Source organism: Lissotriton helveticus, chromosome 4_1, assembly GCF_964261635.1.
Source record: "Lissotriton helveticus chromosome 4_1, aLisHel1.1, whole genome shotgun sequence".
Classification (NCBI taxonomy): domain Eukaryota; kingdom Metazoa; phylum Chordata; class Amphibia; order Caudata; family Salamandridae; genus Lissotriton; species Lissotriton helveticus.
Window position 1 is genome coordinate 317221278 of NC_136063.1, and position 27055 is coordinate 317248332.

At 40.4% G+C, this 27055-nt stretch overlaps 1 protein-coding gene across 2 annotated transcripts in view; it reads left to right on the forward strand.

Moving 5' to 3' along the window:
- Window positions 1–24853, forward strand: part of TNFRSF11B (TNF receptor superfamily member 11b) — a 51893-nt gene extending 27040 nt beyond the window's left edge. For both annotated transcript variants that reach the window (XM_078686849.1, XM_078686850.1), the window contains 4 exons: window positions 3269–3638; window positions 10336–10533; window positions 11665–11889; window positions 20502–24853. In XM_078686849.1, the coding sequence (XP_078542975.1) occupies window positions 3269–3638; window positions 10336–10533; window positions 11665–11889; window positions 20502–20878 (1170 nt within the window). In that variant the 3' untranslated portion in view covers window positions 20879–24853. The remainder of the gene's footprint in view (window positions 1–3268; window positions 3639–10335; window positions 10534–11664; window positions 11890–20501) is intronic.
- The last annotated feature ends 2202 nt before the right edge of the window (window positions 24854–27055 follow it).

The following is a 27055-nucleotide window of genomic DNA, read 5'->3' on the forward strand; positions in this document are numbered from 1 at the left end:
ATGACCGTGGAATAGATGATCTACTAACTTCATTCACTGTAGACCTTCTATCCTATTTCACTTACTTATTACGACATACTTATCTCTGAAGACCAATCTATCCTCCACAAGACCTGATACAAAAAAATAGGTGAAGCATTGCAAACCCAAACCCTTCTTAAAATACTCCACCGCAGTCTCTCCAACGTTTACATCCTTTGAACAACTTGTATGTGTCTTGCAATGGGTTGCATTTGTCTCTTGGCCGCAGACCGTCCTTTTCTGAAGAATGTGATGAATTTAACAAAGTGAAAGAAACTCCTGCAACATTTTTTTGAGAGATTTCAACATCCACAGAACATACAGGAAAAAAATCTTACAAAAAAGCTAACTGGCATATGTTTGCACCCTGACCTGACGCAGGTCGTTCCTTCCCAACTCATAAGAAAAGCTGAAAGCGCAAACCTCATCAACTCTAAACTAAAAATTAACTCTCCAAATAGCACTCTGACCATCACCTAGCCCAATTATATATGTGATATCCTTCACATTCCACAAAGAGAAAAGTAAAAACAAGTGAAAACTCGGAGAAGAAAACTAACGGAAATGATTATGAACCTTCTTTTGGAAGAGCTCAAATCCATAACTTATTCTCCAAACTTACCTTCTACAAATGACCTCACCAACTGCTATAATGAGACCACCATGCCCATGAGGGACAATCAAACACCTCTAAAAAGGCCAAACCATTTGCACCTTAGTACTCATGACATCTCAACAAAAGCAAACAAACTACATAGAAATGATTTGGAGAGGATCAACGTTTGTGAATAACATATTGCCTTCGAGGAAAAGATGAAAAGCCATGAAGTTCTCATCATGGATACGAAATTAAACTTCTTCAAAAATAAATTTGAAGAAGCTATAAACTGACCTAGAACTCAATAATGCACTGTCTGAACTTTACTTCTAACTCGAAAATCACAAGCTCTCCTTCCCATGTCAACAACATCATACTGTTTTGCATACAGTATCAATGTAATTAATTCTGAGTTCACTGTAACATTTATAAACTATCCAATTTATGAAATTCAAAGAAGAACCACTCCCAAATGGTGTGCATTAAAAAAAACGGATAAATAGTCCATCTTGTAAATGATTTCTTCCATACATCTTTCATCATACTGAAAAGATGCTATAGATAATTTTACTAAAGTAGATCAGCTATGGTTTCTCACCTATCATGCACACATCTCTAGGAAAAGGCATTTTCACAAAAGCACTAAACTCTGCCCAATCACTCCACTCGCCAAGCTTAAAACTTGGAACTTGGAACCAAAAAACCTTTAGAACTTCTGCCAGGCACTAAATTAATGTTCCTGGAAAAAATAATTGCAAGAGCTGCTGCAGCTTAAATCGTAAAACATATTGCAAATGACAACCTCTAAACCCTTTCTAATTTGCAAATTTATTATAGACCCAGGCACAATTCAAATAAATGAAAAATGCCCTAAAAGTCTTTCTTACATGATGTACGGATCTTTTACGCCCTCTGCAGCATTTGATATGCTAAACCATAAATAATTTCTCAATTCAGGAATGAGAGTAGAAGGAACAGTATCAAACTCGTTGCAATCATTCCTCTTTTCAAGATCTTAATTTGTGAAACTCAGCTGCTTTAAGTCACCCTCATGTCCATTGAAATATAGTGTACCACAAGGATCACCCTATAAAATCAAAAATTTAACTTATAAATGGATCGTCTAGTAACAATCCTTCATGAAAATACCTTATCCTTTCATCAATATGCTGACCACTCCAGCTATTCATTTGAGCGTCTGAGCTGTAAACCATATTAACTCTGAAAGTTTCCCTCCTTAATCTAGCAAACTTGATGCTATCACTCTCACAAAAAACTGAGCCCTTTGAAGACCACACTCTTTCTCCATGGGTGGTAACCCTCCAACTGACAAGAAGTGGACCGCTGCTTCACATCCCAAAGGCATCAACCCATATCAGGTACCCATGCAAAACCACTTGGCTTCATCTTAGACAAAAACATCACCTCAATTGTACATATCTATAAGCTAACTAAATCAGCTCCCTATCAAATTCACCTGCTCAGAAAACTAAAAACCTATAATCCTCCCTACAGATTTCAGATCCATAGGACAGACTCTCTGACTCATTTATCTTCTAGTTGAAAGACATTCTGTCCTAGCAGCCTTTCAAAATCTACCACCGCACCTCTCCAAGGTGTACTACTTGTGATTGCCCGAGTAGTTGTAGGAGAATAAAAATCTGATCATATTTCCCCAATCCTAAAACACCTTTACTGGCGACCACTCAAAGCACAATTTGACTATAAGATTGCGTGTGTCATACATAAATCAATCTATGCCACCCTATCTAAACAATAAACTAAATCTCACCGGAGGCCAACAAAAAACAAGGGCCAGAAATTGGCTAAATCTATAAATCCCTAAAACCAAGAAAGCCAAAACAACAATACATAGCTCCTAGACGGTAGACTTCTATTCCACAGTAAATTAGGATAAATCCTAACCTTGCTTTTAGGAAATTAAAAAGATATTTCTTCAGACTTTACTTTCCCGACTGAACTCATTGCCTATTCCTCCAACTTTTGTAATGTCCATAGTTACTTGTTATTTGTAAAGAGCTCTGTTGCCTGATGGTCAGGCTCAGGCTATATTAAATACTTACAATACATAGATAAATAAATATGTAAATAAATATATACATTAGATCGAAAGTGCTACATTTGTGCAGAAGTTCAAGTTGTCGGTCTCATCTACTCATTGTTCAGAGAAGGGGTGGTTATTCTATTTGTCTTCAGAATATCTATTCAGTATATAGGATGCTGATAGTGATTTCATGCAAGATTTGTGCTATTTCTAATCTTGATTGCCGGCCTCTGAGGTCAATTGGTGTTAACTGCCCTGAGGCTGGAGGTGGGGGCTACTATTGTAAACTTCAAAGGTGTTCCGAAAAAACAGGACTAAATGTGCTAACACACATCTAAAGAGGTCAAAAAGTTGTAAGAAATCTAACATCAAGCATTTTCTCAAAATGTATCTCACGCTTTATTACATTAATTAGTTCCAAAAGTAGCTCCATTTGGGGAAGATGGGTATATTATTAACTACTTTTTTATTTAAACTACGTTTATTGTTATATGTAATATAGTTTCTATTTATCGAATGTTATTCGTCTGTGTAGAAATTAGAGAATCACAGCATTTCCTTATTTAATTCTACATTTCTTGCAGCTCTTCAGCTTCTCTTATGCGTGGACAGTGCATGAAATGTCTCCTCCAAAGTATCATCACCGTGACCCAGAGACGTGGGAGCAACTGCATTGTGACCAGTGCCCGCCAGGAACCCATGTACAGCAGCACTGCACAGCGTCCAGGAAAACCGAGTGCGCCCAATGCCCGGACCATTATTACTCTGAGCACTGGCATTTCAGTGAGGAATGCCTCTACTGTGGAAGTATCTGCAAGGAGATGCAGTATGTCAAACAGGAATGTAACAGTACTCACAATCAGGTCTGCGAGTGCATGGACGGGTGGTACCTGGACTTAGAGTTCTGCCTGCCGCACACGAAATGTCCTACTGGATTTGGTGTATTGCTTGCAGGTATGTCTCTGAAACATAATGACACAGAACCACAATCAAAGGTTATTGACTTATTCACACCACTGTCTTAAATACTCTTTGTAGCATTATGGCTATGATTTTTGGACTTTGCCTACATCTAGAGATTTCAGCATTCCAAAGTCTCTAATATAAGTCAAGAAATCAACTCAAGTGGTAGATTACCATGATCACTTTTTCTACACTAAACTCCTGTGAATTAAGGGCAGACATTCTGTAACAGTAAGTTTGACAGTAACACACATTACCACAATTAGCTCTATGCTAATATAGTTTACAGCAGTAATATATTTTTTATGAGGGGAGAAATCCACTAGAAAAATGGGAGTTGATGGTGATCTCTCTCATCCTCATTTGCACATTTATTCCAAAATCTACATCTGCAGTCACATTGAAAAAGCCACTCCAAAGGTATGCAATATAAGTAAATGCATGGAATTCTGTGCCTTTAGTACCTTCCCAAAAGTCATTTGCCACTTCCCCATGGTGTCTTCTTTATCCCTAGCAATAGTAATGGAGAAAACCTACTGTATTGGTACCTTTTCTCTGTCTGCTCTATCTAGAGACGGCCAGTTCCACTGGAAGGAACCCCACACCAACTACCCTATGTAGTTGGTCTGGCAAGGGTGGCATGGGTGGGCACAACTCTTATGGTGACCCAAACCTGTCAGATGGCCGCCATTCAGCCCAACTCCAATGAATATCTACAAGATATGGTAGACTCAGGGGACTCTCTTCATATTCTGCAGGTGCCCTATCACTATGCACTATGCCACTACAGTAAAGTGACTTTTGCTTGGAAATGTATATCCTGTATCAACGTTCTGTTAGCTAGAATAGTGAAAAATATATATTTTAGGAAATGAAGATCCGGAGATAGATTTTGAATCCTAATGTGGTCAGAAAAGAAAGAGTACATCAGTGTATGTATTTGCTGGCATAGGATTGATCAGGTTAATAGGAGGACAGTGCAGTTAGGCATCCTAAATGAATTTACAAGAAACTCAACAAATTTTGGACTCACATGCAAAATGACACAGAAATTCAGAATTGATCCTTTTATATGAGGAAGATATTTAATGCAGTCAACTCAAATGAGGTACATAGTGAGCGCAGCGATTTAGTCAGATCCCCTCAAAAATATTTCTGAGTTCCCCCCAAAGAAGAGCATAGGAAAAGGAATTAATTTCTCAGATCCCAAGCAAAATATTTATGTTATTCTCTTGGGTAAAGTGTGTAATAGGTTTCTGTATAAAGATATTGTGGGCTCCAACAATGTGCAGTCTACCACCTGATATAATTTCCCCTGTTTTAGTGGCAAGAAAGAAAAGCCACTAATTTAGGCTCTATGTTGACACAAGAGCACTCAACTAGCGCATATGGATAGATGTTCATCCTCAACCCAGATCTGATGATCTTATGATCAAATTGAATGGGCCATAGTATTCAGCAGTCTCAAAGGTTATCATCCAGCATGATATCCTCCAATATACTAAACACTGATATTGACAAGGTCTTTGCTTCAATGAGCTTGTCATATATTTTCCATTTGTAGACTAGTTTGAGGAGAACAATCACCTTCTTTTTTTTTTTTTTGTTAAGGTCTTACTTACCTGTCTAGACACTTACGTTTATGCATCTGGGTGCTATAGCAGCAGAACAAGAAAGCATTCCGTCAATGTTAAACAGCGGGCTATTCTAAGGTCTATATCACTATTGGACAAACCAGTTGTTGAACACGGGTTATAAGTGTATATTTGATGTGTTGCATCTGGGAAGATACCCACAGGAAATATTCATAATTTGACTGATTGTTGCATTTTGAAATACCAATAAAAAAAATTGAAAAAATAGAGAGAGGACCACCAGGTTGATTGGTAGTGTGCCAGTTTAGCAATGTCTAGTGGATTGAAAATTGACAAAATTTTGCAAAAGATATGAAGCTCATACCATGCAACCTCTCAGACTACAATAGGAATGTCCTTGCTTGAGGCTATTAGTAGAGGAAGCCCTTTCATGTTGGTGGAACAGTAATAGATAAGTCAACCACTGAAAGAGGTAATGCTTGTGCATAAGGTAAAGTAAGTTATGGACAGAGTGAAATCAAAGCAAGAGAAATCATGCTGTAAGCACAATATGCTAAAGTTTGAGCAGAATAGAAAGGTTAGAGTGGGTGATATTGTTATATTCAAGCTTCCAGGAGTGGTCAACAAGGAAGAACCCAGGCTTGGTTCTGAACAGCGTTTTACTGATTTATCCAGGCCAGCAGTGTAGAAGTGGGAAAATGGTGTAATAAATCTGTTGTGGTGCCTATTTTCCGCTATGTTTTCCTTGATGGTGATGACTCTTTGATTGAGTCTGGTGACAGACCTGAAATGTGTATCTTCTTCGTGTGCTTCGATCTAAGGGTACGTGATTACTTTTGTGAGGCCAGACACTAATAGGAAACAGCTTGGGATGCAACCTTTGTGGTTGTAGGATTATGGTTTATATATAATCTAGTTTCCCTGAGCAAGCTGTCTACCTTCACTCAGTACAGTTTCTTTTAACTCTGTTATTTAAAGTTGATGTTATTTCCATTATAGTGTTTAATAGTCTGTATTTTAAAAGTGTATTTATATGTTAAGTATAGTGGTTCAATGTAATATTGTGCCCCCATTTTGTCATGTTATGTGTTTGATTATTCTGATTTTCTCCATGAATATAAGGTTTTATGTGTCTGTGTATCGTGGCACAACAAGGCAGTTTCCTTTCATGCTGAGTCATTTGTCTTGAGCCTGCTGTCTGCATACGGGGTAGGAATAGTTATTTGGAGTTGACGATTCATGGCAAAAGAGTCTTGAGATTGCTACTGCTAATACTCTATTGGCTTAGATGTAATAAATAGGGTAAGCTTACCAACAGAACCAACGTCTCTTCTTTACTACAATATTATGCTATGCCAATTAAAGTTAAGGTCACTGAAAAATATATGGTTATTGGAGGGCAAGCGTTGGCTAGTCATGTGGTTTATGAATTGCTTTACAAAATGCCCCACTGGAGCAATGGCTAACTTCCAACATAGTGGGTAGACTGCTGTGAGGCATGCAGAGGCGGGGTTTCTGCCACCCAAATGGCTTCCTGGGGTGCCTGCCATCCTTGCTTGTTTCCCTTTTTGCAAAGTCCAGTTATATCTCAAGGAGTGCTCTCTTGTTACTTACCCATCCTGTTAGTAATCATAAGGCCTTCTGTAGTAATCATATGGCCTGTGATGAAATATTCTCAGGTGTAAGATATAACGAAGATGGTGAGCGATCCTACATGCTTCCCATGCCCTCAGTAGATAAAAAATTACTGACTGCAGGGTCAGTGAGATGCTGGTGCCTGGGTCCTCCAATGGCTCCCATGGAAAACTGCAAACACAGGAAGTATTCTATTAACCTTCAAGTCACCTGCACACATCATACATGGGCCCAAAGGAACTCAATTCCTGAAATACAAACGATGTCAGGATCCTTCGATCCTTCCCTCAGGTGGTTTTACTTGAAGACCTTTTGTGAGCTTGCTTCTATCTGATAGAGACTTCTATACTCAGATTTGTTACCTTAACCACTTGGATGCTAAGGCACTTTTAGGCTTTTACTCTAATTTCCATTGAAATGAATGGGCGCTCCATGACGAGTTACCCTTGTCATTAGCATCCAAGTGGTCAAAGCGCAGAAGGGATCCAGAAAGTTTTGAGCAGTACCTCTGCATGCCGGCAGGTTGCATAATTAAACTCTGCATCATCTGCATCATCTACCCTGTTAGTGGCGTGCACGGTGCCTATATAGCCGTCACCTCAGCATGTTGACATCAGTTCTTTTTTTTCCAGGCCTTCAGCGCTGATCTGGAGAGAGCTACCTTTTTCCACTTTTTGGACAAGTTTTTTCAATGCTTTGTCGTGTCTTTTTGAGACTTTGTCTTCCAGTGTGTTAGGGACGCCTCCCCCAAAAAATTGTGGGGTTTAGACATCACAGTTCCAGTCACAGACAGATGTCTATGACAGACCACCATTTTTTTTCTCTCTGGTGCCTGGACCCAGACCACGACTCCATGACCTGTGAGGACTGTCGGTTCATGAACCCCAAGTGTTCCTTGAAGTTCTCAGTCACCCAACACCAGTGGCCTCTATGATGCCCCAGCTTCCGGTTGCAAAGAAAGTCCAGGGCCCGTTCGCAGAGCTGTACCACATACTCTTGAATCATGTGCAAATTTGCCGGGTAAATCCCACAAGAAGTCAAAGAAGTTCAAGAAGGTAAAGCACTCTTCGACTTCACTGCACTAGTCCAAGTCATCAGACAAGGCAATGGAATTATGTCATTTTAAGCCACATTGCCACATTGAGCCTTCCCCTGGGTCCACTTCCCACATCCCTGCATTTTCTGGAGCAGGAGTGACCCTTGCACAACTCCATGAATTTTATGAGGCCATGCACCTCATCTTTAAGTTGCCCGACCCATCTGGAGCACCCTCAGGCCCCATGGGTTCAGTTGATACCCAAACTGGATTTCTGCCTGTGGATCCACCCTTGGCTCTAGTCAGGCCCCCTGGATCCAGTTGTGGATCTGGAACGGCTCAGATTTGAGACTTCGACCTTCCCTGGAGCCTGTTCCAGTGACGTTGTTCCTGGTGCAGATGCCCCACAGTGGGGTAGACCCCATCATCATACCCAACTCTGATACAGAGCTGGAGTGGCATCATCCAACATCGACTTCTGTGCAGCCGGAACTCAAACTGCCAAGTCAGGTCCAGGCCGTTTGATGAATCTTCATAAAACTTTCCTGAAAGAAAAGGAAGTTTATCCACCTTGGCTCCTTCATAGATGATTTTTCTCCAATTCATCAAGTGGAGGCAAGGACACAGGGGAGTTCCCAAAACATTGATTTCACATGTTAATTCCTATAGGAAACCTTGCTTCTGATACAGAAAAAAAGGATGAACAGAATTACACCAAATTTAGCAGAAAGTCAGAACTTAATTTAGAAAGCATATTTTTAATAATTTGATGGGAAACTAGCCAGCTATTTATGAGAAACTAGCATTTAAAGAAAGGCTTGATGTAGGCATAAAGGAGATAAAATATAAGATATATTTGAGTGGTTGGTCTAGCAATAGTCCAGCTGTACTAAAAATTAAAAAGACAAGTTCTTCTATTGGCTGATGGGACTCTTTCTCCTGCTGACCATTTCAGTATCAAGGACTGAAACCAATCCCCTGCATAGGCAATCTGATTGTCTGGCCTCAGCACTAAAAAAATGTTGCCCTATAACAGTATTCGGGGACTCAGTCCCCATGTCTTAGAAATGTTTTTTAAAAATGGAGTCTAAGTTGGGCACAGACGTTGATAAGAGTCCAAGTCCTGTGGTCAAGCCCCACTAGCTCATGGCCGAAAGCAGTGTGCAGTGGGGGCGTTGGCTGAATATGATAATAAAAAATACAGACATTCATTGAAAAACCAAAGCCTAAAGTGACTTAAAGGCTATATACAGTAATAGGGTGTTAACTTACATTAAAGAGAACCTTGAAATTCACTGTAATATGCAAAGATTAAACTGACGTTATAGTTAAGTGTTCAAATTAAATACAAACTGTGTAAAAAAAACACTGAAACTCACCATTAAGTTTACAGAGCTAACTATAACTTGCACTCCCGCCTTGAATTTTTTATGACCTTACATAGTACATCACTCATGACATGTTGAATTTCATCATTGATGACATCTCAAAGGGTATGAGAATATGATACGATTCTGGAGATATCCTAAGTATGCTCAGTCATCTTTTGTTGCCACAATCCTAATACCTGAGTTTCCAGAAAGCGAAGTGCTGTCCCGCTTTTAGTGAAGGAGAATGACATCATGGTGGTGCCTCTTTCCCTGGACAGAAACCCTGTTCATAGTTCAGCTGTGAACCAGCATTGTGCAGTCAACAGTGGCCTGAAGCCACATGAGATGCAGCGTGCTCCCTAAAAGGTCAAGGAAGGAGGTCCAGGGATGCCATGGACATTGTGGATGGTCAAAAGAGCATGTTAGTCGCTTATCAAGTGGATCATAGCGGGAGCATCCTTCACAGAAAAGTACTTAATGGTAGAGGCTGCACTTATAATGTTTTGACAGACAGGACACCAAAGCAGTAAAAATGCAGCGATATATTAGTAGGAAAGCATTTTTAAATGCACCGTTTAGCTCTTTAAATCCAAATATTTCTTTAATTTGCTTATACTCTAAATGAATACCCAAAACTTTAAATCAAGATTTCTCTTGAGCAGTGCTTTGATACAATTCACCTAACTCCAAGTGTAATGTCCTCCTGGGAATTTTCGCGTTGAAGGCATACTTCAAGAATGGATCACATCTCACTTCTTGGTCAAAAGAACCTCTATACTTGAAATAGGAAAGATTATTTATTTTGTGTGTTTTCAGTCTTTGTGAAGCACACCATTGTTTCTATACCTCCCTGAGCTAGGTCTTTCTATGGAATACCATGCATAATAATGTAAAGCGGAATCCCATCATTGCTCAACACATAAGTATTGCAAAAAATAACAATATACATCAATGCTGAACACATCATTGACAGTGTCATAATGCTATTATTTTCAAGTTCTACTTATGTTTTTTTATTTTGTACTACAAGATTGTTTTTTACATTCCTCAAGGTACTCCGGAGAGCGACACTGTTTGTGGGCGGTGCCCCCAAGGATTCTTCTCCAATGAGGTCTCAACAAAAGCGGCATGTCAGAGACACACAGACTGCGAAAAAATGGGACTAACCATGGTCTTCAAAGGAAACACAACACATGACAACATATGTCAGCAACTTGCAGCAGATCCTTCAGCCTCTAAATGTGAAATAGGTATAATACTACTTAACCTGTTGCGTGCAAGCACCTCTGGTTGAAAAGAGGTTTGTCAAAGGTGCAGTGATTTTTAAATGATGCCAGTCTTCTAGTGACAATACTAGACTGATTATAGGGACCTACATAATTGCAAAGTTTTAGTAGGGAAAATAGATCATGTCCTACAGCGTACACTGTGACCAGTTTTAAAATTAAGGAAGCTAATAATCAGGTATTAATAATTTTTTTTAGATCTACGGGGCAAAAGTAGTAAATGCTTTTAATGTAGCAAGCAGTCGAAATCGCAGTTTGTGACTACAAAAATATTTTGTGCCGTGTACTAACGACATTTTAGTAGTCAGTACAATTTTACAGAGTCCTTAAATTTGTTTGCGACTCCATACCGAGTCACTGTTTGGAAGGAGTATGTTGTAGGTATCCCTTCAAAAGAGGGCTAACGAATGAGATGTGTCATTGTTTTGTGGCTGAATCCTGGTCACAAAACAAATTACTGACTCAATAGTAGGGGTGGTAAGCCATTTGCAAAAGTGCAGTGCGTCCTATTGGGAAAGGTTTTTGGGGATTAGGCTGTGGTTCAGGAAAATGGCCTATATTTAGAAAAAGTTATTTAAAGGCAGTAAAAGGTATTGAGGTTTGGTGACCCTAAAAGGCCACTTTCCCTTTGAGGGTCACCAAATGGAGTGAGTCACAATTTGCGACCTACGTTCATGAGGTATGTCAGGTTGCAACCCATTATGAATCTGAATTTTATTATCCAACCTATTAGTACATAGTTCAGTTTGTAAAATTGTTTACTGGTCGCAAATGGCAACCCGTTTTTTGCAACCAGTTCTTTGTACATCTACCCATTCATGTTTTAATGGAGTAGCCTTATAATAGACGATATCTAAAATTAGATTCTTTATTTTGAAGAACTAACATTTTAGTATCCACAATCTGAAAAGTAAAAGTGCCTCAAGTAGTTCTTTTCAATGAATGAGTGAGGGATTTTGGTTTCTGCTTGCTGCATTGGTCAAATATATGGTTTACATTCTTTCCACGCAGTTTCTAATGGTTTTTAAATGTAATCCTATGCAAGGCAGGATATGCTGTATGCATGTTAAACCACTACTTCTCTTTTCACGGCAGATATAACTCTGTGTGAGGAAGCATTGTTCCGGTTTGCTGTTCCTACGGACCTTGCTCCAAAATGGCTGAACATACTAATGCAGAGCTTGCCTGGCATGAAAATGCATGCAGAAAATATAGAACTGATTGATAAAAGGCATAACTCCCATGAAAGGATTTTTCATCTGTTGAAGTTATGGAAATCTCAAAACAAGGGTCAAAATGTTGTCCGTAAGATTATTAAAGGTAAGTGTGAAATATAGTGTTTGAAAGTACATAAGAACATTGAAATCGGTGTTATGGCAATCTGTTGATTATTACAGTGATTGACTAGAGGAATGCAATTGTCAGACCCACTTCAACTTTGGTTTAACATAGAAAAACATAACAATATCAGAATGCATCAGTTTTACTAAAAAAAATGGATTGAATTATTATAACACTTAAAAACTTAGAGGTACCAAGCATTCTCCTTGAGACTAAAGACAACTAACGCAGTTACAAGGAGAGGAACACATTTGTTTTGAGCTGTATATGATGGCAAAGTGGATCTCTAATAAGCAAAGATTGATAGGAGGCTTGCTCCATTTAGATGCTGACAGATAAGAAAAAGACTCAGATGGTCCTCCTTAATAAAAGGGAAAAGCAACAGTCCCTGAGATGTAGACCAAAGAGAGCATGTAGGTACTCAGTACACATTACGTGTACTGAATGATGAACCATTCAAACCCCTCGATTGTAAGTGACAAGTAAAATTCTAACACCTTTGCATATCACTGTTTGCATGTGTGTCTGAAATCTTTGTATGTCACCATTTTCTGACTGTCAGATTTTTCATTGGATACATTTCGGAATATCCACCCTGCTGTAGTGGACTGGGTGAAAAAGGGGCGGTAAATACAGGGCACAAAAATTACCGGTGTGGTAATAACCAAAATATGTATGTTGTGCTTAATTTTCATGGAAAACTCATAATTCCATTGTTTATCACCTCCGAAAAATAGCGAACTAACAATTAAGTTATGACAAACTCCGAATTTAGGTCTTAGAGTGTCTTAATCAACTCTCTCTTGGCTACTGGGAGCTGTGCAAATGTCTAATTGATGGTATATAGGGTCCGAATTACATATGGCAAGATACAGACACGACACAGTTCTGGATAAGCTGCATCCTGTTTAGAATATATATTTGTGAAAGCCCAATTGCAATATGTTTCCATAATCCAGGCAAGATGGCATTACATCTTAAATCAAATGACGTTTGCCTGTGGAAGCAAGAAAGGTAGACTTTTCCGTAGTACCTTGATGTGTAAAAACAACGTTTTTATTAAACTTAGCAGCCAGGGCAACAAAGGAGTCAAACCTCTGATTGTGATCACAGCTGAGCAGACCACTAAGCAAACTTCTAGACTGGAGGAAGCCCAACAAAAATGAAAACAGCAGTTTTATCAGCGTTTAGACTAAACGTATTTGTGGCCATCCAGTCTGTCACTAAACAAGATCAAACGCATGTGCCTGAGTTGTATTATGGCCTGATAGTCTGACCAGTAGCTGTGTATCATAGGCAGGAAGAAGCAGGGACAGCCACATAATATTCAGTTTTGCAAAGGGGCTAAGGAACAATCCACAAGGTGCTCCAAAAGCAGTGATGTAAACCTGGAACAGAAGGGAGACCAAAAGACAGCATTAAAGTGGTCAGAAATAAATGGTGCAAACCATCTTCTGGTGCAAGAGACATGTCCCATGCCACAAGCTGAACTCCCTTGCATGATGGACAATGCCAGTTGTGGCAGAAACCATTTGCCTCAAAAGAAGACCGGTGATAGCACTCTGCAACTGAGACAAAGAACTGCTCCTAACTTATTTTGCCAAGATGCACCTTGCCCGCCCCTGAACTTTGTACCAAGGCTACCTTAAGGTTTGCATTCAGCATGTGAACACCCACAGCAACACCCATGGAACACCCCTTTTATGCAAAGTGCTGCATGCAAAGGGGACATATTCATAAGGACAGGAAAAGTCAGGCGGGGTGGATTTTCCTGTCCTTGTAAATATAGAGCAGTAAAATGCGTCACCAATATGACACAAAAAGTGACACTGGTGACGCAAGGGGCTTGTAAATCTGCCCCTGAGTTGGCAGCTTAACTTCAGTGCTGCAAAGTGCAAAATCATGCTTTTATGGTGCAGAGCGCGAGAGAAGCAGCACATGATGGGACATGAGAGATATCATATTAGACAGCCTCAAAGGGTTTAAACATGCAACAAAAGCAAATAGAAGGTTAGGAGCTACATGGAAAGCTGTAAACAGCAGATATAGAAATATAGTTAGCACTTGTCATGACCTGACAGACAAGGACTGGAGGACACTAGGACCCTGTGGGTCATGAGGGAGGTGACCAGCTCACCGGACACCACATCCGGTCAGGGGACAGGAAGGACGTTAGATCGACCAGGACTGACCGAGGGGACGGACGTGTATGTGATATGCAGCAGAGAGAAAATAATACAGAAGCATTGAATGACCAACCTGTGTGCAGAGTTCAGCATTTGTCCTGCGCCTACTAGCGAGACACGACAACTGGCGATGAAGGGTGAAACGAACCGACGCGCAGATCGTCACACATCGATCGACGGCGACATCGGAGAAGAACCAGAAGATCAAGAAGAACCAGGTGCCCACCCTGGATGTGCCAAGAAAAAGAGGAGGAAAGGAGCGACATCGGAGCCCACCCGACCGCTTCTGAGAAATTGCCTGCAAACCGCGGTAAGAGCGAAGGGACGTGTGATTTCAAAATAGAGGCGCGAGAGTCTCGGCGGCCATTTTGAAATCAGGCGGCTAGGCCAATCAGAAGCGAGATCTGGGAAGCGGCCATTTCTAAGTCAGGCGAGCAAGATTTCGATCGCAAAATCTCGCGAGAAAAGAAGCGGCCATTTTAGGAAAAAGACAAATACGAAGAGGGACCATAGAAATCAACAGGGCGGCCATTTCAAGGTCAGGCAAGGAAGAAAAGAAGCAAAAAAATATACAAAAAAAAGACAAGAACAAAGGCAAAAGGACTAGGAAAGCCCAGAAAAGGCTAAACATAGGAAAATAAAGGAAGAAGAAAGAGACAAACAAAAGAGAAAAGAAGAAGAAGAACAAAAGAGAAAAGAAGAAAAAGACAGACAAAAGAAAAGGAGGAAACAGGCAAAAAAAAGGGCAAAGAGCAAAAGGAAAGATATACAACGCACAAAGGAGCGAAAGAACAAGAGGAGGAAATAGCAGATAAAGACAAAAAGGCAAGAATGGCAGACCCAAAGCCCAGCGCACAATACAGGAGCCCACTGCCGTTCAACCTATCGGAGCCACAAACAGGAATTCGATGGGAGAAGTGGATCAGACGGTTTGAAAGATATATGGAAGCGACAGATGTAACAGACGGAAAGAGACTAGGGTTACTGCTGAACTTAGCAGGGGATGACGTCGAAGAACTTCTGGTGACACTGCCTACCGAAGAAACAAAGACATATGAGAAACTAAAGAAATGCCTAACGGCCAAGTTTGACCCACAGCGAAATATTGACTTTGAACGATATACCTTTACCATTGCGTGTCAACAAATTGACGAAACGCTAAATGACTTCGCGACAAGGCTGAGAAAACTGGTGACACATTGTGAATTCGACAAATTCGATAACGAACAAGCAATAAGGCTACGGATTATTGAAGGCTGTCGTGACACAGGATTCAGGGCAAGAATATTGAAGGAACCAACCTCATTGGAGAACATCCTGTCACTGGCAAGAGCAGAGGCGAGAGCAACAGCGCATGCTAAGGAAATAGAAAGAGGGAGGAACGTCGAAATCGAAAATGCACACTTCACGACCAGCAAATATCGCACCGGTCGATGGAGGAATGACTGGAGAGAGCAAACAGAAAGGAGACAGCCTGAAGGAACATGCTACAGGTGCGGAATGGAATTTCCACACAGAGGCCCGTGCCCAGCGTTTGGGCAGACGTGCAAACGATGCAATGGAAGAAACCACTATGCCAGTGTGTGCCAAGGTGTACAAGTCAGAGATGACAGAGGAAGACCAGGAAGACAACAAGAGTCGACAACAAGGCATGTCAGATATGTTGACAAAGAAAGGAGAAGTTCATCACGAGGGTCAGGCGAAGAAGAGGAAGAAGAGAAAGTGGAGAGACTATACCACATGTCGGATGTTCACACAGAGCTGAGTGGGGAAGATGAAAAAGGAGAAACACCACAGCTAACGGACAGAAGCACCCAAGGAAAGACGGACTCGTCAAGGATAGGAGTAGGAGCGCATGAAGCGGACTTTGTACTAGACAGTGGTGCAACGTGCAATGTCATGTGTATATTAGAATACGAGAAGATGGAAGTAAAGCCAACACTGAGAGCATCCAATGTGAAGGTTTTCACCTGGGGGTCAAAGAAACAGGTGACAAACCTGGGAAAGTTCACAGAAGAACTGAGATATAAAGACAAAAAGAACAAAGAGGACATCCATGTTCTAAAGGGAGATGTCCCAGGACCATGCCTGATGAGCAACAACACCGCACAAACAATGGGTTTTATGACCATGACATATGAAAAAAATAAAAGACAAGCTGAGAGCAAGCGAAGAGAAGACGCAGGGACCAAAGAAAGAGGAAGAGAACTAAGAAGAATCCCAGAGGGAACACACACAACAAAGGGCGGCCCGAGAAAGAGAGGAACAAGAAGCAGACGACGAGAGTCTGGCAAGCGGAGAGAAGGCAGAGAACAACGACCAAGACGAAAAGAAGCTGACAAGCGGAGAGCAGACGGAGGACAACTGAAAAAGAGAAGCAAAGCTGATGGCAGAGAACAACGACCAAGAGGGGAATGCAAGGGGACAAAGAGACTAAGTGATAAAACGTAGGAGGCAGAGACTGGGGAGAAAGGTCGAACCAGACCTATGGACTCTCTCTCTCTCTCTCTCTCTCTCTCTCTCTCTCTCTCTCTCTCTCTCTCTCTCTTTCTTCTCTCTCGCCAACAAGGAAGAGTACCATGGACATTTATTTGCAACAAGGGGGGAGATGTCATGACCTGACAGACAAGGACTGGAGGACACTAGGACCCTGTGGGTCATGAGGGAGGTGACCAGGTCACCGGACACCACATCCGGTCAGGGGACAGGAAGGACGTTAGATCGACCAGGACTGACCGAGGGGACGGACGTGTATGTGATATGCAGCAGAGAGAAAATAATAAAGAAGCATTGAATGACCAACCTGTGTGCAGAGCAGATTACTATTAAGATATAGCCTGGAATATTACATCTGGTGCTTCTGATGGGAACATATTCAGAATGAAAAAGACAATAAGACCCAAAGTGTCTACATTGTGTCTGATTCATTGAGGTAAACTGATCAAAGTTCACTAAACCACTTGAGATCAGAAACTGTTTCACACAGCATCAAAGGTCAGAGCTATACTTTTCTTAGATGTAATGGCGGAAAGCACACAAGTGTGCCTATTGCTTGGGGGATATGGATACACACTGGCAAATTCCATTTCAGCACAACACACAGCATATAACCAGGGCCGGACAGGGACCACAAACCAGTCCCCCTGGGGGGTGCTAGTGAGAAGCACTGCTGCCGCCAGCCGCTTTAGCACTACTGCTACTTTCGTTACAGGGAGCCGATATTGCAAAACCGGCCCTGGAGCCGACCAAACAGTCAGTACCCACAACAGTGGGTAAGCCACTCCCCTCTCTGCCCTCGAGCAGGACCGCCCACTCTCCCTTTTTCTCTATGTAGGCTGTTTTTCTCTATGTAGGCTGCTGCATGCAGCGTCCATAGAGAAGATGGCGCAGCTGGGGCGCTCTCCGATGTGACTAACCACTCACACCACTGCCATTGCAGCGTTGTGATTGACTCCCATGTTAAGACGCAGCCGGCATACTCATGACTCGCGGGCTACGACTGATTACAAACCCATGCTATATATTTGGGAAACCAGCGGCTTAATTATAACTGAATCTTACAGAAAATGCATTTGTGTCCAGAAGCAGCACCCTCGAACAGGCCCTTTGAATCAAGGCGCTACCTCTGTCTTCAGACTCGCCGGGTCTCTCCAGCAGTGTGTCGCCCTCCGACTGTCATCGTCCCCTGGCTCAGGGTCCCCGTCTGGGGACTTCGCGTCCTCATCGAGAGTTTCAGGGCCCTCCTCAGCAGTCTCACTGTTGTCCCCTCTTGAGCTGATGGAACCCAGGTGGGACTGAACAACGCGCTGGACAGCTTCAAACAAAGCATCATTAAATGAGGAGGCGGACAGACATTGGGTCAAAGAATAACTGCAGGCCCCCTGCCGATGACCTGGAGATGCCTGGGCTCGCGACGGTCAATACACAAGGCTGTGCTTCACCAGAAATGTATACTGCGCACATTGTGCCTCTGCGAATGACCATAATGATTCATGAGAAATTGTTCCTCACAGTCACATAGTTTCAGGCTTTCCAGGTTTTCGCGACTTCCATTGAGGCGAGTAAGTATATATTTCATTGTTGTTATTATTGTTTTGTTACTAATACTATAATTTTGATTGTGATGATTATTATTAGCTAAGTCAATGTGTGGGTAGAATAGAATGGGACGGAAAAAGGTGAAGCATAGACAGCGAGACCCTGTAGCCTCAAAAGTTAAAAGGTATATTTAGATGTTGGCCCTAACAGCACGTCATTAAATTTGGAATGCAGGCAGCTTTAATTCTCCAAGACCGCTGAACTTTGCCTAACTCCTTGATGTCGGTAGTAAGCTGCATGACTCATGAAGCCCTCGGGTCAACGATCGTTCAGGGAGAGTGACCATTCTAAATTTCACCCAGCCCCACTTTACGGCTTGCAAGTGGATGCTCTGCACTTTTTCATTATGTATTTTTAAATATACCTTGCATTGGCACACGGTCTCAGAAACCTATAATTTGCGCTTCGTAGACAGTTATAAATGGCAAGGTACACCATAAATCCTCTACTTCAGTGACCCTTCGTAGTTGTGAGGTTCTCAAGGCCAGATCAGGTTTTCTATTTTATTCATAGACAGCAGTGGGCTCGGTTTACCTTTCTGGCAATCAGAGGGCGTGAGCAGAATTTGTTATCGACATGCAGGCACACAGTTCACACTCCTGTTTCTGCCATTCCCCCTAATCGTGTTGTCCTTCCATCGATGCTGTATCCACAGCCTGCATTGGGCTCAGACTTTGGCCTGTGCGTAGGCACCCATTTCTGTGATGTTTTGCTTCTGTCTAGGGCCAGTTTTGACCTCTGTAAAGTATAAATGTGGCCCAACCACAAGGAATTACAGCACAGGTGAGATGATATCTTTTGGAAGATAGCTTGAATAACTTAGAAGAAAACTCTTTGAGTGAATAAATGTGTGAGATATGTCTGTGTTCAGGGTGAATGGTGTAAACGACCAAACTTCCTTTCCAAAATTGGACATACGTGGATTTGTGTATCCCAGTTCTATGTATTTGGAAAGAATATGCTAACGCTGTTGTATATTTGTATGTGTGAGAGAGAGCGAGAGAGGTTTGCACTATCGCATCTGCTAGCGCTGTTCCTTGCTGTTGGTGATGTTTTGTCTGCTGCTGTGCTCCCTGTTAGTAAATCTAGTTAAAATCCTTTGACTCATGTTATGTATTTGCCCGCTATACGTTTTGCCTTGCTCGTTATGCTCTATTGCCATAAGGCACACATCCCGAACCTATACGCACTACCACTTTCAAATGTCACCAGCCACCACTGATGCAAAGTATGTTCTACAATGGGGGCCCAGGCATGTTGCAGGTCAGTGGTACAGACACAACATGCTACCCAGATACAGACACTTAAAAACAAGCATTTGCAAAGTCAATTGATATGGTTTATAACTGATCGTGCAAGCCTACCTTATTACATAATTTCAACTCACTTGCTTCAGAGGGTCAAGGAATTGACAGAAAGCTATTTTAATGCTCATCAGCATCAAGGGCTGGTGTAACTTTCACATCCCTCAACCGTACTGGTCATGGGCACAAAACAATGCAAGCCAACTCTTCTTAAGTTCTGGTTCTTGGATCTGATAGGGTTCCAGACCTTATTATTTATTAATATCATGGATCTAAAATGGTGTGTAATCGTATACATACATTATTTATTGAGATGCAGATATACCATGTCATGCTTTATTTTTTTATGTTACTTCTCTTCTGAAAGAATAAATGAATATCATGCTCCAAGGCAGCAAATAGGAAATACCATTAACAATGGCTTTCAAAAATCACATCAGGTATGTAGTTAGCTTGGAAACAAATCAAAAACAGCCACTGATAAGTGCACCCTGAATATTTAAAGTTTAATAAAACATCCATATCTGCTTTGTTGGAATGAGCTCAATGGATCTATGTATTTTTATTGCAAGAAAACGGTTGAAACCATTAGGTTCAAGATGCATTAAAAGAAAGAGGCCTGTGGTGAATGGATCACTGCCAAGGAATGACCACTGGTAGAGCGGGAGACTTTATAAATCAGTGGTACCCTCAGTTTTAAATGGGGTGAGAAAACCTCAGGATTGGAGGAGCGAGAGTCAATATGGGTCAAAGCAAGGCTTCCACTCTGGCAAACTATGAAAGATCCTCTAAATACCTAAATAGAAGCGAAGTAATGCATATTGCATCGAATTAAACAAAATAAGTTAGCGCTTTCATAAACCTCAGTATGTGTGTAAAGTAAAGCCAAAATCATCTTCAGAGGGATCACTCTACTCGCCTATTGAGACAAGTTGTCATTATAACTATCCCCAGATATTAATAAATAATACTCATTGCTTGTTTTGTGTTTTTTTTAATGCAGACATAGATATTTGTGAAAAGGAGGTGTTTAATCATATCGGAACCCTGAATCTCACCCTGGAGCATCTTATGGCGCTTAAGCACGCTTTGCCGGGGAAGAAACTAAGACAAGAGATTGTGGAGAAGATCCCGGTGACATGTCCTCCTTCCAGGCAAATTCTGAAACTGCTCAGCCTATGGAGGATGAAAAGTGCCAATCCTGACACAATTAAAGCACTGCAGCGTTTGAAATTTAGAAAACTCCCTGAAGAATTAGGACAGAAACTAAAGAAATTGGTTAAATTCCTTCATGGCGCAAAAATGTACAGAATATACCAGAAATTATTTTTGGAAATTATTGGAAATCAGATGCAGTCACTGAAACATAGCTGCTTGTAACTACAAACAAAAACTATTTTAGTGGATGAAAGTGACATGGAAGAAGTTTTTTTTCTGCTTGATTATTTATTGAAGCATGTGTGTGGTTGTGTGAGCTATAAAAATGTATATTAAGTCCTATATGAGGGTCCACTGTGGCAATGAAGGACCTAATTATGCAGCAGGAATGACTAAATTATACGGAAAAAGACAGATTCTGTGGCAATATTATTCTGCTATTTTTTCAGGTTAACATATATAAATACTACCAGAGCAAACGTTTCACCTCATTAGTATCAGTTTAACTCCTGAATAAAGCAGTCATCAACTGAAAGGTGTTCAGTTAAGCTTTGCAAAAGATCTGTCCCAAGCATTGTACCATGTTTGACGTCTTTATTCTAACTTTTGAACCGATTGAGCTAGAAACGTTTTATGCAGTATACAGGGGATTATGGGGCAAATGCGGCAAGTCCGTAGTTGCATGGAAAACATCATGCTGCAGAATCGCAGAATCCATAACCAAGTGTTATATTCCTTTTTCATTGCATGATTACTGCTGGACAGATTACATCTTTGAAATTCAACATATGTCTTTTACAAAGTGTGAAAGAAAAGTATTTGGACATTCTGCAAAATGTTGACACAAATTCTATTTCAAAAAGTCTGCCAGCAGGTTTATGCACAACATTCGGTTTTTGAAGACTCCCAATGTAAAATTGATATGATTGTGCATATGTTTTCTCAGTCATTAAGTATGAATATGATAATAATGTTGTAAATATTTCTCTGTTGTTGTTTTAAAAAACGAAGCTAGTGGGTCTGGGATCATTGTCTTTATCAGGCTCTATGTCCACTGTTGTGAGGGAGTTAGCGATGTCTAGTGACCCGTTAAATAATGTAAAGCACTAAGTACCATCTTCCAATAACCTAAAGGTGTTTGTGTTTCTAAAGGTGGCACAGCATGCAAATAATATCCAGTAGTCAATGTGTTATTCGAGTCCACATCTTGAGATTAAACCATCATCCTCCATTCTTAGATCTTGATCCAAAAGGGAACTCAGACAAATGATTCCTTGAATTGTTTAGTTGTGAGATGTTTTCTGAATCAGAGGTTGTTTGGGTCAGCTCTGACATTGGGGGTGTAAGCCATTCTGCAGTATGCTGACAGGTACTAACAGGGATTGGTCACCATGTCTACATGTTTGCATGCCTTGTATAGGTATTTTGAGACTAGATGTTGTGAAGCACAATGAAGGTGTCTGGATGGGGTGAAATGTGGAGTGAGTATTTGTAAGTATGTTGAGTCCAAGTTCCACAGGCCTTATGGATAGTCACGAGTATCTTGAATTTGAACCTGGTGTCCACTGAGAGCCAGTGGCGAGTCTTTAGGGCTTTGGGGATTAAATTACACCCAGGAGAACATTGACTTTGCCCATTCTATTTGAAAGGTATTCCCCACTGATAACCCCCTACAGGTTTCCTTGGCCCACGGAATGTTTCATGTCCCACCTAATTATTACAATGAGCTGAGCAACATAGAAAGGGTCTTGAAGCAAGTCACATACACAGGCTTTGGTTTTAAAAGGACGTATCACATTGCTCCTAACATGAAGTCTCTACCCTGATTTTAGGATGTTAACGGATATCAGAAAGTTTGGAACCACTGTAGACTTCTGTACTTAAATTAGATTGTCAAGTCCAACCAGCCATACATATGGCTAAATCCCACCTTCTACAGCTTGATGGCTATTTGTCCAGGCAAGTATGTATGGTTTAGTAGGTGACTACCTATCTATAATGCCCGACTCTCAGGAATGTCCTCCCTGCCACTCTCAGACTTTCTAAGTGCTTGGTACATGGCGAACATTCTTCTCTTTACATAAAACTACGTACTTGCCTCAAAAGCAAGAGCCAGATGCCACCTCAACCTGTTCAATGAATCTGGTTGTCTTGATTTTATCAACCTTTAACTTGTTAGCACTCAGCAAAGAAATTATTGATCAAAACAAAGCTCTGTTCAAAATGCCCTAATTTCACCAAATTGCTGTTACTTGCCATGTTGAATGCCCCTAGAACAATGACAGCAAAGAAAACAAGCAGGGCATTTTACGTTTAATCTTTATTAAACATTCCCGAAAAACTACTACCCAAAAAAATATGCAAGGAGAAATATTGACTTTTGTATTCACCATAGCTGAATAATTCCTTAAAACGTCATTTTGGATGGTCATACAGAGTAAGATGTATACGTTGTGGCATATCCTAACCTTGATAGGGCTTTGCCTTATAAATGTAGAATTCCTGAAGAAGCGTGAAAAAATGGCTATGTCTACTTACTGTAGACTAGCTACATGATTTGCCTAGATTAGCAATGTTTTTGAGGATTCACAAGAAACTCAAAGTACACTCAGTACTTTGTAGAACAGAAACGTGCATTTGCACATTTTATTTATTTCCCATTTGCCCCTACTCTATATGGGATTTTAGCAATCTTTGGAGCACCGATGTGTACACTTTCCTACTAACTACTAATACACTTACTAAGGCATGTTTAGCAGTATGATTATGGAAATTGAGTGCAAAACCATTGGAAATGTTTGGGAATATCCACAATATCTTATCAAAGGCACCCCACAACCCCTCCATTTGGAATATCCATTTTCATACATTAAACTTTAGACACAGGTCTGAAACATCTGCCAAATGTGCCAAGGTATTTTGCTGTAGAAACTTCAAGTTGCTGCTTAAAAATCCACAATTCTTCATTCTGTGAATCAGGATTTGTGAATTTCAGTACAAACATAGGTTCCTATTTATGAAGGGCTTACACCGCTGTTGTGCCACTTTTTCGTGACGGCGCAGCAGGGTAATCAACGTGCCCTAATTACAAAGTGACGCATCTAAGTAGACATAATGCTTCAGTTATAATGTATGCAGGGTGGGCGTTACCCAATAAAAAAGCCTTGTAGAAGTGGCGCAGTGAAATTTATGAGATTTCACTACGCCACAACTACATCAAAATTCTTACACCGGCTTCTAGTAGGCGTAAGGATTGATGCAGGTCTTTTTACATTGGTCTTGCCCATGGGTCATGACACATTGCTGGAGTTGCGTCCGTTTTCCGACACAAACCAGCAATGCATAATTTTTGCACCACCAGTTACGTCAGAATTCCTGATGACTCTGTAAATCCTTGCGCCATAGAGCGCCGTATTGTAAATAAGGTATGTTAATGGTGTAGTGATGATGGCACTATGAAAAGTGATGTATCGCTGTTTTTGCCCAGTGATGCGTCACTTTTCATAATGAACCCCCTAATTTTTTCAATCATAAATGATGATTGTGACTGTAAGATATTTTGTGAATCAGAATTTAGGCATATGATCTCGCAAGTATGATAATTCTATCTGCACCAACCAATTCAAATTCAGTATTTAAACAATATTGTCAATCCTCTTAATTAATGAAACAACCAACAAAATGCTTCCACATTTAAAACCAATGCAAATATTGGAATTTAAATCCTTAACAAATACATTAAACTTCCTAATGGTGTCTTCAAACTGTTTAACCAGGGCCTGAGGTTTGGATTAAAAATACTAGTAATCCTGATAGAGTCGTTAACTGGAAATGCATTATATATAATTTCCTCTACAACTTTTTTTATTTAAAACTACTTGTATATATAACTAGCACTAAAGTAAATATTTATGATATCAGAATCCAAAGATAACTTTTACTATTAAGACAGATTTAAGAAAGAATCACTGTCACTCGGAACAAACTCAAAAGTATATATTTATGTACATATTTTGCTATGTGTTTAAATCTGCGTAACAGACATTAATGTTGTATTCCATAAGCTACTTCTATTCAATTGATGTTTCGACTGTCTATTTTGTATGTATTTTTTTATTGTTACATTTTTATAGAAGTTTTCTTATTTTGCTAAAAAATTAATAATGGGAGAAATGAAAAATAAATTATTTGGACAAACGTTTTTTGTGCTGTGTGTAATTTCCTTCAAACTACATTTACTGTAATTTGCACGACTTATCATTTTCTTACCCTAAATCAGTACATTGTTCTCCAACTGTCTCCTTTGCTTTGAGTGGTTTAATGAAGTAACCAAGGATCACTATGTCTCTGAAGTCTCACAGACATCACATAAACAATCCTTCAGATGTCACAGAGCAGTGCTTGGTATTCTGAGGAGAGCATTATTAAAAGTATTATCAGTTTGAGCAAACCTGAATAAGTGTAAAAAAGTGTGAAAAGAGTAAAACTCATTTCAGGTTGGCTTGAGTTGGTATTTTACTAATTCAAAGCTGTAATATTGTGCCTGGAGTGATAAATGGCTTTTGTAATTTTACAGCTCGGCAAGGACTGCACTGTACTAGTCCTATGCTTAAAGACTTTGCTGTATAAATTTCAAAAGACTTTGTCATTTTCTATCTCGGCGTGGATAGCACTGTACTAATCCTATGCTTAAAAACTTTGATAGAAAAACAGACATTTGAGGTGAGCAGATCTAGAGTGTCGCAGGTGTTGAGAGTGCTCTAACAGGGGCTGCTTTCCACCTAAACTTGAGAACTACCCAGAGTTCTCTCCTTCTTTTTTGCATAATTTATGCGTCACTCTATGCCTGAAAGGGTTTTGTTTTGACTTAATACTGGGTGCTCCCTTGTGTCTGGACAAAGCTATACCTCTCTGAAGAGCTCTAATTAGAGCGAAACACTGTCAGGGGTTGCTTTTACTCATTTCAGGTTGGCTTGGACTGGTATTTTAATAATTCAAAGCTGTAATATTGTGCCTGGAGTGATAAATGGCTTTTGTAATTTTACAGCTCGGCAAGGACTGCACTGTACTAGTCCTACGCTTAAAGACTTTGCTGTATAAATTTCAAAAGACTTTGTCATTTTCTATCTCGGCGTGGATAGCACTGTGCTAATCCTATGCTTAAAAACTTTGATAGAAAAACAGACATTTGAGGTGAGCAGATCGAGAGTGTCGCTGGTGTTGAGAGTGCTCTAACAGGGGCTGCTTTCCACCTAAACTTGAGAACTACCCAGAGTTCTCTCCTTCTTTTTTGCATAATTTATGCGTCACTCTATGCCTGAAAGGGTTTTGTTTTGACTTAATACTGGGTGCTCCCTTGTGTCGGGACACAGCTATACCTCTCTGAAGAGCTCTAATTAGAGCGAAACACTGTGTATGGGGTTGCTTTTACTCATTTCAGGTTGGCTTGAGTTGGTATTTTACTAATTCAAAGCTGTAATATTGTGCCTGGAGTGATAAATGGCTTTTGTATTTTACAGCTCGGCAAGGACTGCACTGTACTAGTCCTATGCTTAAAGACTTTGCTGTATAAATTTCAAAAGACTTTGTCATTTTCTATCTCGCCGTGGATAGCACTGTGCTAATCCTATGCTTAAAAACTTTGATAGAAAAACAGACATTTGAGGTGAGCAGATCTAGAGTGTCGCTGGTGTTGAGAGTGCTCTAACAGGGGCTGCTTTCCACCTAAACTTGAGAACTACCCAGAGTTCTCTCCTTCTTTTTTGCATATATATATATATATTCACTGAAAAAACCATAGGTTATAGACCATATATAGTTAGGAATTAGCATTTAAAAAACCTTATTTTACTCACACAAAACCATTGAAATTCCATATATAGTTAGTTGCACTAACTATATATTGCGCACCCGCAATCCACTGCTGATCATGTCACATATTACATCATTCATGACATGGTCAGTGACATCACTGATGACATCACTGATGACATCTCAAATGACATCACTGATGACATCACTGATGACATCATCCAGTGACTGTGTGTTTCTGTAAAGTTTAAATATGTTTTAGATATTGAAGAATGAGTAGATGTATAACTGTCTGGACGAAGGATTTAGTAGGTGCATGACTGAATGTATGAGTGAGTGATTAAATGTGTCTCACTGAGTGCATGGGTTAGTGACTAAACTGTCTTAATTTGTGCATCATTATGTCTGTTGTTCTGTAAACTACTGCATGTGTTGATCAGTAGCTATATGATTAACTATATGGGTTATTGATTGATTGTCCAAGTATTTGTATGGGAGACTGAGTGTGTGTGTGGCTGGCTGGGAGGTGTGTGACTCTGTGCAGATCAATGTGTACTTGTATCAATGATTGTATAAGAAAGTAAGTAT